The sequence below is a fragment of the Malurus melanocephalus genome, unplaced genomic scaffold, assembly GCF_030028575.1.
Source record: "Malurus melanocephalus ecotype Western Australia unplaced genomic scaffold, MMel_1.1 scaffold_11, whole genome shotgun sequence".
NCBI classification, from domain to species: domain Eukaryota; kingdom Metazoa; phylum Chordata; class Aves; order Passeriformes; family Maluridae; genus Malurus; species Malurus melanocephalus.
This window is the reverse complement of record NW_026623243.1, coordinates 544,360-561,640: the sequence shown is the minus strand read 5'-3', so window position 1 is coordinate 561,640 and position 17,281 is coordinate 544,360. Positions and strand designations below refer to the sequence as shown.

Here is a 17,281-nt window from a genome sequence, read left to right as displayed (position 1 = left end):
TTTTTCCTTTTTAGCCAACTTTTTTCCAGTTACCAAAACTCAAAATGGTTTTGGTTGGTTGTAAGAAGTGAAAAATTTCCACTGAAGAAAACTACTCCCCTGATGTTTCTATCTGACTGCAATGAACTCAACACAGTGCTTCAGCCCAGGTGCTGAGGATCTTTCTGGAAGATCAGTGTGCAGAGCTGTCACATTTTGGTTTCCAACAGCAGCAGGACTGGTCCCAAAGTTCTTAGCAGGCCACACAAAAAAAAAAAACTTAGGAATGTTTTGTGGTGAATTTTTTTCCATATATGCCTTTAGCTAGAGTGTTGGCTCTCAGCCATTCAAAACAAAAAATCCTTTCAAATTTAGAGTGAACTTTGAAAGATACACGAGTAAGACAGACTGCACAAAAATAAAAGCACCCGACAGAGTTGCTAAATAATACCAAGCAGTAAGGAATGAGCATAGATTTCTCACAGCACTCATATTCTGTTTCTCAGTTCATTATATATATATATTTAATTGAGGCTTAAAGGAGCATATTTTTAATAACTTATAACACTCCTATTAGAAAAATATTATGCCAAAACAGAGCTCAAAATACTCTTCTCTAAAATAAGGAATACTATCCCATCCAGAAGAGTAAACCCCACCAACTCCTGGGGAAGAAAATTTACTTCCAAGGTGACTTGCTTAGCTATAAGAAAAAATCATTGGGTTGGTATGTAGACATGTTCTTTTACTTACTTGTTTTTAAAACAACGTTAAAGCTAGACACTTACATAACAGAGAATAGTCAAAGGCAGACTTATGCTGCCATGAAATGGAATTAGTAAGAGTCTTACTCTTTGCCTTAAAGTGGCAAGCATTTGATTTTTTTTACATAATCCAACATCTGCTGGAAGCTGTTGGATGTTCCTGGAAAATACCTAAAACCTTTTTACTATTTTTTTAAAAATTATTGCTGGAAAAATACTACAGGAAGTACTGGTTCTAGCCTGTAAAGTATAAATATCCAGTTAATATCCTCTGCCTTCTGCAGAGGCAATATTTGGAGTGTAAAAACCATACAGGAAAAATTCAGTCTGAACCCAGCACTGTAGGAAAACCTAGTACAATGTCTTTTTTCYTTTTTTTTATAGGTTTTGCAACTGCATTTGGCATAGCCACTTCTTTGGCCATTTGAAACAGAAGTATTTCCCAGAGATCATGTGCATGATCCCCAGAGATACCTTCTTTTCTCTGCAGCCCATCTGACATTAGCAAAGCCTGCAGACTTGTGCATCTTGTCACCCTGAGACGGAAAGTACTCAAGGCAAGGAGTGGCTAAAAGGTGACCATATAGCTAGATTAAAGTAACACTGAGATGAAGACAATTTACTACTTCTTGGTACAGCTTACAAAGAAAACCACATGTATCACATTTTCAGGAAAGTTTCCTAAGGAAACTTGAAATTAGTGATGGAATTTTGAGCAGTCACAAGCATCCTAAGTAATTATAGTTTCATATATGAAACCATCTGGTTTGGTTAAAGTTTAAAGCAAACCTGAACTCTCTGGTGGCCCCAGAAGTGTATTGCAAGCCTGAATTATGCAAACRACACTCCCTTTAATGCAAGAAATATCTAACCATGCCATTTTTCCTCTGACAGAATGGTGGCCTGTGTATTTCTTTCAAAGTGTTAGAGTTCCCAAATTGAATTCCAAGACCAAATTGGGATCACAGTTTCAATTCACACCTCTTAGGTGTCCAAGAACTCTCAAACAAGGCCATCACATATTTTAATGGTGTCCAAAGCTTCTCTGTCAAGCACTGTGTAACTCAACAATAAAACTACAGTCCTTTGTGCAAGAGTTCAGGATTCTTCAGTAGCCTGCTTTAACAGTGGATCAAAATTTCAAGAGGAACTGAGAACCAGCAGTAATCAGTAATCTCTCCCAGTTTCTACAGCATGTGCAAAATGTACTTGTCCCATATTGTGCTCTTTAATAAGCTCACAGAACAATCAAAACATTACACCTTCACATATACTACTTTTCTTTAGGAGAGAAAATGATAAGGAAACAAATGTAGCAGGTATGTGTTTTATTATGAAACATTCTACTGAAAATATCACTCAGTTGTATTGATGAAGTTGGCATGAGAAGTCATCAGGAACCAAACTGATCTGATTTAGTTGTCAAGACTATGACGAATTACTCTGCTGCAATTTTTTTTTTACAGGAAGATATATCTAATGGAAGAATCACCTAATTGTGGAAAATTATCCACAGAGCTGAGAAGGGCTAGAATTTGGCTTCTATCCTTACCTATATCAGAGTTTATATAGTTTATTTTTGTGGAAGAATGCGAATCAATTCTACATGTAGTGATCACATTTAGTAATTAACAATTAACTAAGTCCAATTATCCTTACTGTGATAAGGACCCCCATGCYTGAGATCTTCCATCAGTCTCCTGTTTCCAAGGACTGTGACTGTATATCCGTGTTTTGCCAGGATGCGCTGACAGAGCTGCCGGTCAGKTTCATGGTGAGCAGGAGGTGCATAGAGAACTGCTCTTCTTGTGTGGCTTCCAAAGTACTGGAGAATGGAGTCATCGATCTACAGTAAAAACAGTGCCAAGCAATGGTTGTAAGATAGGATACTCCTCAGCAGTATAAAATATCATTGTTTTTCACAAAAAGAAACTAGTAACTTACTATGACAACATGGGAAATAGTTCTAATATAATCAAGAATTCTCTTTAGATCATGAACTTCTGACCACAAATTCCATTTTGCCTGCCTCTCCATTTTTTCTATGTTCATTTTGGACTGATACTATACAGGTTTTAAAGCTCTGGGTAGCACTCAAGGACATTTAAACCATGTTCTTCCCTTCCTGTCAACAACTTTTCCTGAAATTTGGGCTGCTCTGGTGAGCTGGTAACAGTAAYTGCCATCTGACTTTGTGGCTGTGGACCTGAGCAGCAAGGGCTAAGCAGGTCCCATGTGAACTGCTCCAAGGAATATGGGTGCTATGCAGATGGGAAGTGCAGGCATCTGAGCTGTGCTATGCAGCATTATTGAGAAATGTACGAAGAGTACTGGGGTAAAATTATACACCGGAATCCTAAACAGTACTGGAGATTACTCTGCTCTAGAAAGTTAAATGTAACCTTGTCAGGGCCTTATTAGTGCAACACGATCTAGTCCACGGGAGCACTGTCAGAGAGACTTGTGCATAGGAAAAAGAGGAAAAGTACCTGATGTCTCCAGTTAATCCCAAGGAATGCTAGGATTATCTACCACTCACTGTCTTCCCATATAGAGCCTAGGGACAATRGCATCTAGAGAAAATCCTTCCTCTGTAACTATCCTGGGGTATGAGCTTCTTGAAAGGAAAAGTAGAAAAGAGACACCCCAAACACACAGCTATAGTGCAAGCATTAAGTAATGAAAAGGGCAAATTACTGGGCCATTGCCATTAGGTCTTTGATTTAGGGGGATATTTTATGTCTTRAGCCAGTGTGATGAGTTGACCCTGTCTGGAAGCCAGATGCCCATGAAAGTCACCCTATCACTCCCCTTTTCAACTGAAGAGGGGGAAAAACACAGAGAAAGTCATGTGGGTAAAGATCAGAACAGGGAGAGATAATACACTGATTACTGTCACAGGCAAAACACATTCACCTTGGGGAAACTGATTTGATTGATAATAAATGGATTTAGAGTGAGACAATCAGAAATAAAACAAATCTTAAAACACTTTTCCCCCACCCCTAGCTTTTTTCCACCTTCAACTTTCCTCTCAAATTCTCTACCTCCCTCTCAGTGGAGCAGGGTGGCTGGAATTGGAAGCTTGGTCAATTCATCACATGTTATTACTGCTGCTCCTTCTCAGAGGGAGGACTCCTCACACTCTTCCCCTGCTCCATTGTGGGGTCCCTCCTATGGGAGACAGTCCTTCATTAACTTCTCAAACATGAATTCTTCCTACAGGTTGCAATTCTTCCAACTGTTCCAATGTGGGCCTCTTCCATGGGGTCCAGTCCTTCAAGAACAGATTGCTCCAGCATGGGTCCTCCATAACCTGCTGGTGGATCTCTGCTCCACCATGGATGGATGTCCATGAACTACAGGGGGACAGCCTGCCTCACCACAGTCTTCATCACACTCTGCAGGGGAGTCTCTGCTCTGGTGCCTGAAGCACCTCCTCCCCATCTTTCTTCACTGACCTGGTGTCTGCAGAGTTGTTCCTCTCATACATCCTCACTCKTCTCTCTGGTTGCATTTGAACAGTTGCTTTTTTTCCCCTTTTTAAATCTGTTATTCCAGAGTTGCTTCCACCATCGCTGATGGGCTCAGCCTCAGCCACCAGCAGGTCTGTCCTGGAACTGACTGTCATTGACTCTGTGGGACATGGGGGAAGCTTTTGCAGCTTCTCACAGAAGCCCCCCAGGTAGCTCCCCCTACTACCAAAATCTTGCTGTTCAATCCCCAATAAAATAAAGAATAAAAATAGGATGCTACATGTGGGAATTAGAACACTAATATGTCAAACAGTTTAGATGTCCTTTTGCAATAAAAACAACATTAAAAACCAAGACTTTCTTTTGGGGAAAGATATTTGTCCTTTGGATAGAAACACACCAACAGTTATTAAATTCAGGACATGAAATTAGTTCTTTGAAAGTTTGTGAATTTCAACCTGACAGTTGTCAGCAGTTTAAAAACCAAGTTATTCCGTAACTTCTAATTTTAGTAAGCTTATCACTGGAGATAGGAAGCACTACACAAACAAGTCACCACCATTTTTTGCACAGTAGACTAGATTGAAAAGAGACAGATGCTTTGAAACAAATAAATGTCATTCAGTATGTGTCCAGTTGTTCACAGTCTGGGATCTCATGCTAAAGTCACTCTTCTCAGTAATGTATTCCCTGAGTGTGGGATGCAGTTCCACATTATGCCTGGCTAAGTGTAAGGTTCTCTGCAGCAGTGAAGAACACAAACTATTTCAGAGCCCTGAGCTTCTAACACTGCATCATCTTTTGCTCCAGCAAAGCCCAGGCCTCCAGTCAYTCCCCGTGGAAAGGGTTAGCATCATCGATGAAGTGACCCTGAAAAAATCTCAAAAAAAATTGTCAAGAGTCTTCCACATATATTTGCTAAATGTGCAACCCAAAACTAGTTTAGAAACTGAGATATTCAAATAAAGGGTGATCACTTGCTGGCCAGAATAAGCACAAATAGCACAGGGTGAAGTCATCRGAACTGTGTTAGGTCATCTGTTTGATAGCATTCCTGACATCCCAGAATTTTGTAAACACATTAATCAGATGGCAAGCACTGTGTTAGTCTCAGATGGCCCTTGCCCACCACAGCACCCGTCACTCTTGTCCCCTTCTGCCTTTGCCCCTCCTTCCTCTCCTCTTATCTCCTCTATTTCCTGTTGGAGCGCCAGCAGCTGCTGGCAGCCCTTCCTCTCCATTTCTCCCTCCCTGTTCCTAAATCCAGCCCTTGTCCCAGCCCCCCTCTTGTGCTCTCTCTCTCTTCTCTTCCAGGCATTCCAGCCAGATACTTCCTACTTTCCATTTCACTTGCTTCGTGGAAGAAACCCAGAAGATAGAGACACCTCTTGCTTTATTTTGCAAGAAAATTCCATTTTCCATCCCACGTGTGCTGCAGGGAGCAGCGCTGCGGGGTGAACTGAGGACACATGAGGAGCACAGAGGGGCTGCAGACCAGGACATATCCCTGTTCCTCTTCCATTTTTGCTGCCGATTGTGGCTTCTCTCACTCCTGTCCCTCCCCGGGGCGAGGGTCTTGCCTTGGGTATGGCGGTACTTTGTGCGCCCTCCTTTAACAATTACACTTCTGTTATGCCATGAAAACACCTTTCTTAGCGGGAGCAAAGCCTCCTGTGGTGTCACCTCTGCAATACTTTGCCTCACTCATTAGGGGGTCCTACCTCAAGCTCCCAGCAGTGACCCCATTCCCTGCGCTCAATGCTCCAAGGCCAGCATCCCGGGCTCCCCACCCGCACACCGGCTCCACCAGGCCGTGGATGGCCCCGCCGCCATCCGGGCCCGAGGACAAGGCACAGGGGACGGGAACCGAGCACCCCGAGGCTGCCCAGGGCTCAGGCCCCGGCCTGCAGCGGCATCTGCCAGGGAAGATCCGCCTCTGCGTCAGCACTGATGCRGGAGGCATCTTCCTCCAGTCCCTGGGGAAGAGCTGAAGTGTTTACAGCGCTCTGGCTTGGCAGTGACGAGTATTCAACAGAACACTGATAGCAGCATAGGAGGAAAAAAAAAATAGGAAGTTCAGGCAGTGGCAGTGACCCGGGTCATTTCCACAAAACACAAAGGGAAATGGCCCCGAGCGGCTCCACGGGGCCCACGCAGCGTCCGGCTCCCACCGGCACGGGTGAGCAGCGGGCTTGCGACAGCCCTCACACACAGAACACAGTATCAGCTCGTCCGGAGGGCTTTCCTCGGGACACTCGCTCCGGAGACACACCAAAGCCCCTGGATGGAAGGGGCTGCCGCCGTGCTGGGGGGGGGGACCGAGGGGGGACACTCTGCTCTGTGTCCCGGCCCCCGCCCGGCGCTGGGTACGGGCACTGTTATCCATCAGCTTCCCAAAGAGCCGAACACACGGGCACTTCAGGGGCCTAAATTTAACAGCTTGACCTGATGTCTAATCTGGTGCTATTAAATAATATGAAGTATCTCCACATCTTGCCAAATTTGTTTTCTCTGCCCTGTCCTTTCATAGCTATTTGCAGTCCAGGTTACAACACGCAACGTGTCCTCTCTGTTTTCCTGACAAACCAGTGCAATGTAAGGTGGGTTGTCAGCTACAGAGAATTTTAAAAAAAATCTGGCCAACTGCATGCTTGTAGCAAGTAATTCCATACTTTTTTCCAAAGCTCTGTACAAAATGCYTTGCATCACTGGACATGCTGATCTAGTTACTAGTGCATGTTTTTCAGAATTTTCAATATTCTAGCTATAGCAGTCTGTTTATGTATTAAGAGTCTGCTGGTTTTCATAAAATGTTTCTCAATCATAAAAATGAGGTCTGGACAGAGAGTTGGTACAAGAGAAGCTGCGTGCAATAGATGAAAATAAGCTGTTCACATATTTCCACATTTTATGGTTCTGATTTTTTTTTTTTGGCATTCCTATGATTTTAATGTACAACAGGCTTAGACACAAAAAAATGGATCCATAACATTTTTAAAACTTGAAAATGATTGGTAAGTTGTCAAATGTTCCCATGTCTCTACCATTTTTTTAGCTTTTCCTCAGTTTTCTGAAGATTCAGATTTGTTAGCAGGTTAGTTTATTACCGATTCAATATATCTCATGTGAAAGGGATTGGTAAAGAACATCTACAGCCTRTCATACCTAGAAAATAATGTTTGTCTCCACAGAAATTAATGAGGCTTTACAGCGAGGCTGAGATTTCCCATTTGATTTTGGATGAGACCTAWGTCAGCTTTGACATGATATACCTGCTCTTACAGTTTACAAAACACTCTACTTAGCTGAGTCACTGACCTCATTTTAGTGCACTTGGCTGTTACACAGATGATCCACAGCCTTAACAACTGGTCCAAACAAACCACAATGGGCTGTWAAGTGAATAAAAATGAATTCTTGTAATTCTGTTTTCCGTTTAAAGAGTAACATGAAAAACACAAAAGAAAACAAATTGAGCTTGATTAAAATTTATTATAGATTTTAAAAAATATTTTGTATCAAATGTATATTCCTTTGATGTCTTAACAAACAAGATATATGGCCCAGTTTATATAATATGAAAGCTGAAGAATTATGTAACCATCCTTGTACAACTGAAAATAGATGTCTATTACCGGAGTTGCAATTCTTAGTTCTGTCTGTCTGCAAATTCCACATAGCTGTGAAGTTCTCTGTTAAAAAGAAAATGTTTTGACATTTCCTTTGAAACTAGCATATCCAATTCTAGATTATAAATGTATAAGGATATAATTGATTCTACTAGTCTCTGAAGCTTTCCACTATTGTACAGAATTTCTGGGTTGTTCCAAAAATCTAGAATTTGGTCAGTAWCTGAATCTTATGATGTATAATTACTTTTTTTTTTTTTGGCCAAGAAGAAAATAGTGAAGATATTTCAAGTTGAAGAGAGCAAAACAGTTCCTTGGCAGTTCTTTTAGATTCCAAGAAGATTACATAATTCCATAAATATTGATGCATTGTCTATGCCTGGAAAAGAAGCAAATACACAGTTTGAACTGTTGCCATAGAATTTCACTGACCATCACTTCAACTGCAGAAACAAAATTCTTCTTCCTGACATAATGGCCCAACTCATGTCAGCCTAAGCTTCACTCAGGAAAGAGCTCAAAAACTGTGATTCATCTTTTCAGTTAGCCAGTTCTGGTGGCATTAGTCCCTGTGTTGATTACAAGCAGCCACTTTTCACACTGAGCTAGCCAAAACTGTCAGAGACTTGGTCCAATAGCTTCAGATAACTTGACTGCAGCTTACTTTAAACCCACTGCTTTCTGCAGGTACTGAGTGGCTACAAAAGAGATGTATGAGCCCCTATGCAAACCAAAAGGCCTTCCCATGAAAGGCRGAGTTCAACAAAAATACTACAAAAGAGAACCAGCCTTATAAAAACAAGGCTGGCACTATTGGCAATATTCACAGGCAGTGAACAGCCTAAATTCCCATTTAGCTAGCAAAGGAAGTCAGCATCTACCTTTGCTACTAAATACCACCTAGCAGAACAACATTATGAAAAGTACATGAATGGAACTCCTAGAARATACTGTGCTACCATTAAAAAGCATCAATAAGCAAAGTGATAATAAAAACTTAGCATGTGGCACTAATGCCCCAAGCCATTCATTTATAGGACTGTGCAGATGTTTATTAGCACCAAATGTGACTTTTAAATTCCTTTCTGTGTTTGCATAAAAGTTCATAGAAATAGTAAGTTTTTCATRCTACATTATATTTCAAGTGCACATAGCTCCTATATCAAGAAGTAAGAGAGAAGTTAATTTCCTGTTTCACTTTCTGGAGGATATTTAAATGTGTTGGCTTTATGGTCTGTTTGATTTCCTAATCAGAAAGGACTGAGTTGTTGAATGAAATGGCTGGAATATAATTATGCTTTGAATTGTTTGTTGGATATATACATAAAAAGCAATTAGAATATTGGCATTACTTTGATGCCTGTCTTCTGATGACTTTATAAATCCAATAGCAAAACCAGAGTTATTTGCACAGTCATCACCAAAGCTCTGAGCAGGAAGTACAGAGCTATTTTATCAAAATGCTTTTGCCTTATGCCTGCATGTAGTACATRATACCAACTGCCCTGTCTTGAGAACAGACAGTGAGCCAATCCTATCATCTTATCAAAACACCTCCTTTTGAAGGAAGTTCCAGTGAAGTATATGAGTGATATTCTGCCTTCATTTTGCTCCTGATGCATCCTTCTCAAAATTCCCTTCCTGCTGTGTCTCCACCCTGCTCCTCTTTCCTGACTGCTACCACAATAGCCTTGCCCTTTATCACAGAATATCTCTAGCTGTCAACTCAGTAAAAATAGTTGTTTCCTCAGTGCCTTGTGCATTTTACATTTAAAAGGGAAAAACAAGTGTCCTGCTATGATAGGGGACAATGTGAATGTGGTATCATTCCAAGGAAATCAGTTGCTGATACTGTACCCTGGATTGGTTGCTTTCTAGCAACAGCAGGTTTCATACTAGCAAAGTTCTTTGTTCTTTTGTGAGGAGAAAAGTTCTCATCCCCCTACTTACTCGATAAAATAAATATAATTTTAAGTTAAATTTACTTTAAAAATTTATCAAACCTTATTATGTATAATGTAATCTTTTCTATCCAGAGCACTCACCATGCTCCATTCTGCATAACAGCAGAAATCATCCTTTCTCATTCTATCATCCAGCTTCAATTCTCCTTTTTTCACATATTTACATTTCAAAAAGTTCCCATTAGCTTTGTCTTCTTTCCATTTCCATTCTCATTTTTCTCTTCCCTTGCACAAATTCAGCCGTCTCTGTACACAATCTCTTCTATACCTTCTGAGATTACTATTATTTTGCAGCTGTAGTTCCCTACTCTCCTCCCACACCTGCTTCCTTTCCCCATGCCTTCTTCCATGACAGACTCCGCTCCTATCTCCTTTATTCCCTGCTTATTCTATCTGAAGTAGGCATATGCTGTCAAAAAATCAACAGAAAACAAGATGTGCCTTTAGAGGATGAAGTTCATTAATTAAGTGCATTAATTCGTGATGGATTTTGCATTAGACACAGTCATTTCCATTGACTATGAAGTCCAGCTTTCTGCCCCTGACAGAATGGAGCACTCAAGTAAAGAGAGGWTAATTCCACTCTCAATGTCCAGAGTTCTAATGTTATAGTAACATTTTCTCATCTTTTCAGTAATTTCACTGCCAGTTTTCAAATATAGGTGTCTGGGCCAGTAACCATGCAAGATGTTCAACTGGATCTTCCTCTAGACGTTGGTTAAGACTAAACCATGATGTTTCTCTTTTTTCTTCCTTTCCCTCCCCCTTCTTTTTCTACATAGTATTATTGAGATATGGCCACTTCAAGCTGTCAATATCTTAGATTTTTCATACTGTCCAGTCCTAGTAAATTATATCCTATTCTGTTTGTTCAGAATGAAGCCATAAAGAGCCTTTTGTCATCCTTCCTGTTTGCTCGCCTCAATATAGGTCCTCTTTGAGTTACACAAAACATAAGTGGCAGGTTGAGTGCCTTGAAAAGAAGAGAGTTTTTTTTTTCACCACATCTGTTATATTTCATTTATTTGGGTGCCAGCCTGACCCACTCATCAAGTTCTCATATAATCAGATAGGTAGATATTTTGTTTTCTTGTTCTCAGCTGGCCCTAAATGGCCAGGGGATGTGAAGMAAGACTCTTCTGATAATCCATGAAATCATCTCCTACAAAACCCAGCTTAAAAATCTGAGGTTTGTTTGTTTTTTTAATACATTGGCAATGGCTGGAGAATGAGTGTGMCAAAAAAGTGCCTATTACAGGAGCAATAACTGTAAAAGGTGATTAATAATTTCCTCCTCCTTTCTTTCAAGCTGTGGAAAAATTAAAAAAAACAAAAAAAAACAAAAAAAGAGAATTTGCTTTCCAGGACTAAACAGAAAATCCTATTGCTGATGTGATGAACCAGGCTCACAATTTCAACCTGGGTGTAAAGCTTAACAGCTTGGCAACTGTGTTTTTTAAGAAAACAGGAAAAGTACTTTTGGGTCTTCTCTGACTGGGAAAGCAACTGAACACCAGGTATCTGCCCTCCTAAAGGCAATATAGTCCATATTCCTTCTACCCAGCAAAGGTACATCTTCTACCCAGGCAAAATTGCTCCTGTGCTGATACATCTAAATTGACTCTGGTTGACTTAATGCTGAGAATGGAAACACACCTTAACCAGCTAATTAGCTACTCAGAACTGGSTGAGAAGCAGAGCTAAATTTCTTGAGATAAGTGTAACAGTTTTACAGTTGGCTGGTACCAAAATTATTTCTGGCACAGTCCCGTGCCAGGCAACCAGGCAAACTACAGAGGGCTTGTATAGGGTTTTTTTTTGGTTTTTTTTTTTTTTTTTTTTTTTTTTTTTTTTTTTTTTTTTTTTTTTTTTTTTTTTTTTTTTTTTTTTTTTTTTTTTTTTTTTTTTTTTTTTTTGTGATACCTATTCCAGGTTTGATACTACAGCACCAGCTCTGCTCCTTACTATACATATTCACAAACATTTCATCATTCAGAAGGTAAGAGTGCCCTGCTAAACTTCTGACAGCTTGCTGCTAGATGTGATATCACTCTCTAATGCCTTTAATGCTGGAGATTCAGAAATAAGCCTTCTATTTTTCATGCTTCAGATATTAACATTTAACTTTATACAAGAAAATGTTCAGCTCTCTTCCTGCTTCCTGTGAATTTAAAGCTACAGGACAAGATCCCCAGCAGCTTTTAAAACTGTATTGCATGTTACCTGAAAGTGGAGTACTATGAGCTCTGTCTGGATTTCCAGGCTATGAATGAAATCTGCATTTTTGCAATTAAAAAAAAAAKACAGCCTGCACTATGTGCCCAACAGGAAGGGGTTATCCCAGAGCATCCTGGATGTAGTTAAAGACACATTTACAGATGCAATTGGCAATGTTCATCTCTGTGCTGCTTCCACACTTGTCTGGAAGTCTCCAAAATTGGTGGTGAATGTTGATATCAGAGATGCATTGGCAAAGCTGGACTTTTCCTCAGATCACCTAATTTGCTTCCAATAAATGGCCCATAAAAGATGCCAGGGTTTTTTTTTTTGTTTGGTTTGGTTTGGTTTTGTGCTTTTTTTTGAGGCACCTAGTGCTATGCATACTCCGAATGAAAACATTATCACACTTTGGAAGGGGATTTTTCTCCTATAATAACAATCAGAACCATATTCTCACAACAGGCTCAACACAATACTGATTGTTTTTTACTGATTTTTTTTTTTTTTGTGAAGAAAGCAAGAACAAAACCTGCCCCTACCCAAAAGAGAACCCACAGTGTGATGGATGCTAGTGCTCAAAACCCATAAACACTATGTGCTACCTAAAGAATATTATCTCCAGCTRAATCTTACTTTCCTTAAAATTTATTCATGAACTTTGATTTCATAAAGTGTGCTGCAGTGTTTGCTTTAAGTCACTGTTTAACTGTATAATACATTCTTTTTAATGCATTTAAATTTTCTTCAGCTGGACTATTTATAGAATAAGAATACATGTATGACTAGTTAATTACAAATGTGAGTATCTACAGTTTAAAGTGTTTTTCCAGATTCATATGTGAATCAGCTTTTAACCAGAGCTTTAATTAAAAGTTGTTTCCAACCTAGCTACCATCAGAGGGAAYGGTGTAAAACAGTGTAAAGTTTCAGCCATGACATCTATCTCAGATGTTACCGAGTGCCCAATAAAATCAAGCCAGATAACAGTTCAGCTATCTGAATAAGCAGTGGATGAAAGCACACAGTTCAAGAACACACTTTCAAAACAAMGTGATAGACATTTTTGGTGTTGTTTGTCTTTTCTGTTCTCTGAGATTACRATTCAGCCCACACAACCAGCAGAGAAAGTTGGGAAACAGAGAGCAATTTAGAGTAACATCCCAACATGTGCAAGACATTTTGTTCATCATGCTCTAGAGGAAAAATTCCAGACAAATAGGGACACAGCTATGGGTGGTCTTAAGAACTTGAAAAGGAATRTGTTAGGGGAGCACAGCCCTGGAAAACATACCTCTAAGGGTTAATATACACACATCTGTTCTACAGGTCCAGCGTGTGCATGTGATAGTCACATCCAACCACSTATGCTGGAGAGCAGCAAGTACAGCATGTTGTGAAAACAAAAGCTTCCTTCTCGTTTCAGATGGCCAGCACACTGAGTTCGATGTCAATCTGCATTTTTTCTCAGGCAATTTGCAAAAGAAGATACTATGGATATTTTCAGCCGAACAGCATACTAGCAAAACTTCATCATTATTTCACCAGTCCTTACAGACATTAAGTAGCCCAAGGTATGGAATGTTCTTTGCCATTACAATAGCAATGAGTAAAAAGAAATGGACTGTGTCTGTAGCTGTAACACAATGCAACCTGTGTATGTCAGCTGTGCTTATTTTCCTTTAAGTTGTAATTATTTATGTCATATTGCAGATCACATCTGAACCTGAGTACCTAGAGTACTAAAAGGTCATTAAAATATAAAATGATGACAAATGCAGCCTGGACTATAAGAAAAGAAATTTTCTTAAGGGTTAAGGTTAAAATAGTTCATGCCACAGTTATTACATGTATCTGTTTTTGATTGTTACAGAAAATGCACTTTCCAGCTGCCCTCCTAAAATCAATATTGCTGACCTTTTAGACTGTGAACCCTGTCAAAACAAAGAAGCAGCCTTGTACTTWAAAAAAAAACAAAACATTTGAACTGCTTTATGTGGTTGCTGTCCATAATCAAATTTTTTACAGTTCTGCTACACTTGTATATAAAATTATAGCATAATGATAATTTTACAGTGTGATATCTGCTACTCTGTTAGCAGCTCCTCTATATGACTGAAGGAAACCTGAAACATTTGTGCTAGTGCTGATCACAGATTCCAGAGTAAAAATAACTACCTCAGTCTGGAGACCATTTAACAAACTACGTTTTCCAGCAAAAATAACAGTGTCTCCATTTGTTGGGTTTTAACACCCATCCTAGGAACCCTGTACAAAATAAACATGAAGTCAGGTGACCTGCAGACATAGTAAAATTTGTGAGACAAAGATTCCAAAGTATAGAATGTGATATGAAAATATGGAAAATGTTTCTTTTATTTCTCAAATGCAGTTAAATTCAGCTTCTCAGCAGAATCCCAGTAAAGTTCAGAGCTGATGAGCAGATAACTTTAATACAGGGCAGCTGCACTCCCTGTGTCAATTAACAGTCTCAGTCACTTCCATGAAACCCCACTGGCTCCTGATTTACGTGCCTGTACTGTAAAGCCTCTAAACCAATTCCCAAAGCCAAAATAAGGTATGGTTTGTGCAGCAAACTGAAATCTCGCTGGAGTCACCGAGCAATGCCATATTTCAGTTGAAGATTTTAGGATTCCTGTGTTAATAACAGCACACTCAGGAGCTGGTGATGGGAATGTGCTTGCGCATATGCCGCTGTCATTAGATCACCCCTTTGTTTGTATACAGATCCAGACTTCCAAGCTCAGGCTAATTTTAGCTGGACTCAGATGATCCTGCCTGACTTGCTATCCCTTGCTTTGCTAATTATTGCTCAGCACTCTGCTCCAGCTGACTTACCTTTTTCACTGTCTCTGAATTACTGCCAGGGAGGAAGCAGTGAATGGTGCTTGGGGAGACCTCCTTGTATCTTCCTTGCTGTGTTTTAGTCAGTTTGTTGGGTGCAATCCCATTAACAACTGCTGAAAGGATGCTGCTGGTCATGAGAGGAGTTAGGGTCTGGCAGAACAGACAGAGGGCCACCACTAARGCCAGAAGGAAGGGACGAGGGCGACAAAGCCTGCGGCATCTGGGGAGTTGCCCACAAACCATGGCCTTCYTGCCGTCCTCACTTTCCCCTTTGCCACATTGCAGATGCAGTCCAAGTAGCCACGTCTTGCCAGGGTAAAAAAAGTCAAAAGCACACTTCATCCAAAACTAGCATGATTTTTCCCATTTCTACTGCTGAGTGTTTTCCTGGTRCCAGGCAAGAAGTCACGAGTTCCAGAGGAGCAGAGGTTTGGGGAACACCTTCCCATGGAGGTACTGGAACAACCTACAAAAGAAAAGCAAGTGAGCAGCAACAAACAACAGTCTGCCATGGGGCATCCTGCAAGGAGCTCTGGAGAGCTCTTCCACACCACACTCTCAGGAAAACAAACCTGCCAGCAGATAGGTGAGGAGCAGAAATCTTCACCCCCTTTGCAAAAGGAACTACTTACTCAGCCAGACAATAGTATTCAAGGAAACAAGAGGTTAAAGCTTAACATGTCCTGTCCACAGCTGAAAAAAATAAGAGAGTGTACCAACTTTGTGAACAATCGTTTGCTGTTTTTTTCTCTCTTGCATTCTCAATTCCCACTTTGTTTTTACAGTTTCCCTCATTCCAGTCCTTTTAAATTTCCTCCTTCCCTTTAGAATGCACAGCTTTCTCTCTAAAAGTAATAATTTATCTGAAAACTGACAGACTATGAAGATTTTCATTTGCATTTGTTTTGTCCAGATTGCAAGTTCAAAGTTAGGTTTACTTACTTGGTTCTTACCGTGTTTGAAGTTTTCCGTTCCCCTCTAATGGGCTGCTGATTAAAACCACTTGGAACAACTCTGGCTCATGATCCCAGCTCGTCTCACACACTCAGGAGGCAGGCACACGCACATACACACACCATCTGAAGCCAGTTGGACCACAGACTTCATATAAATAAGGGCTGGACTGCTCAGAGGGTGGAGCTAAACTGGCTCTGCTCAGAGCAGGCACAGGATTTGGAGACACAGTCTGAGTTCTGGATGGGGAACAAGAGGTGTCCTGGCAAACGCTGCATGCCTCGAAGCCACCATCACTGCAATTTTTAGAAAACTGCTGTTACAGTCATTAGCCTAATTGAAACAGTATTAATATCTTTCAGGGAGCAGCACCTGCAGTATTTGAATCCAGATTAACAAAAAATGTTGTAAAATAAACAGGTTTACTTGGACATAAGCATCACTGACAAAGCAGTTGTCAGTAGTTTTCCATAGCAGATATAATACCTCATAGCAGAATATAAATAAAACTTCTTGCTGATGTCAGAGGGAGAGAAAGGAGGGTGCACAAAAATACTCCGATGAAAGCACTTAGTATCTAAGCCACAGAAGGTCTTAGTTACTACTTCCCCCTACTGACACAGGACAGGGACRAGACAGATGGGAACAGTTGACAAACTCTGTTATCTTTATAGACCAGAACTTCTAATAGAATCAAGTTCTTTTAGCTAAAAATATCTGTTTATAAGTCATCTATTTTATCTTCCATCCCTAGTTAACTGTTTTTGAAAAGAAAGTTCTTCCTACACTGCCTCATATATATGAAATGAATGTCATGATAACTTTGAGGCAATCTACACAGTTTGGCAGCTGCAGAAGCACTACTATATTAGAGATCTATAAACAGCAAGAAAGGATAGAGTATATATTTTTGAAGTGCTGTTTTTTATTCAGCTTTAATTTTTTTTTCCAAACTAAACTTAACAGTTTGCAGACAAAAATGCCATTGAAGTGATTGAATACTCCATGAAGAACCTCAGTGGTCACACTGCATTTTATTTTTATACCTGATTATAATTACCGAAATTAGACTCCTGGGTCATCCTGAGCAAAAAAAGAGTATTCCAGTTTCCTGAACCCTGCTGTGATAGATGCTTATCAAACACAGAGGAACTCCCATTTTTGCTCTCTGGAGACATGCTGCTTGTGCTCCCCCCTTCCCAGCATACCAGTTCACACCCACAGGCCCTGTTCCAGCCAGCCTCTGCTGCAAAACCTCCAGCAAGCCAACAAAGCTGGCTAGAGGACATCAGAAAGCCATGGGTACTCCCTGCAGCTGTCTGTGAGGTGGATCTGTTCCATCCAGGGGAGAAGGATACTCAGGGAGCTGGTACATTTAAAGGAGGAGGCTCCCACCAGCCAGCCTGGGAGCCACAGTGACACCATCCTTT

The 17,281-nt window shown here is 40.4% G+C and overlaps 1 protein-coding gene across 1 annotated transcript in view; it reads right to left on the bottom strand.

Moving 5' to 3' along the window:
• Positions 1-15,991, bottom strand: part of CPED1 (cadherin like and PC-esterase domain containing 1) — a 138,774-nt gene extending 122,783 nt beyond the window's left edge. The window contains exons 1-3 of the mRNA XM_057378398.1: positions 15,840-15,991; positions 14,889-15,363; positions 2,403-2,589 (exon numbers count right to left, since the gene is read on the bottom strand). Of these exons, the coding sequence (XP_057234381.1) occupies positions 2,403-2,589; positions 14,889-15,239 (538 nt within the window). The 5' untranslated portion in view covers positions 15,240-15,363; positions 15,840-15,991. The remainder of the gene's footprint in view (positions 1-2,402; positions 2,590-14,888; positions 15,364-15,839) is intronic.
• Between the last annotated feature and the right edge of the window lie 1,290 nt (positions 15,992-17,281).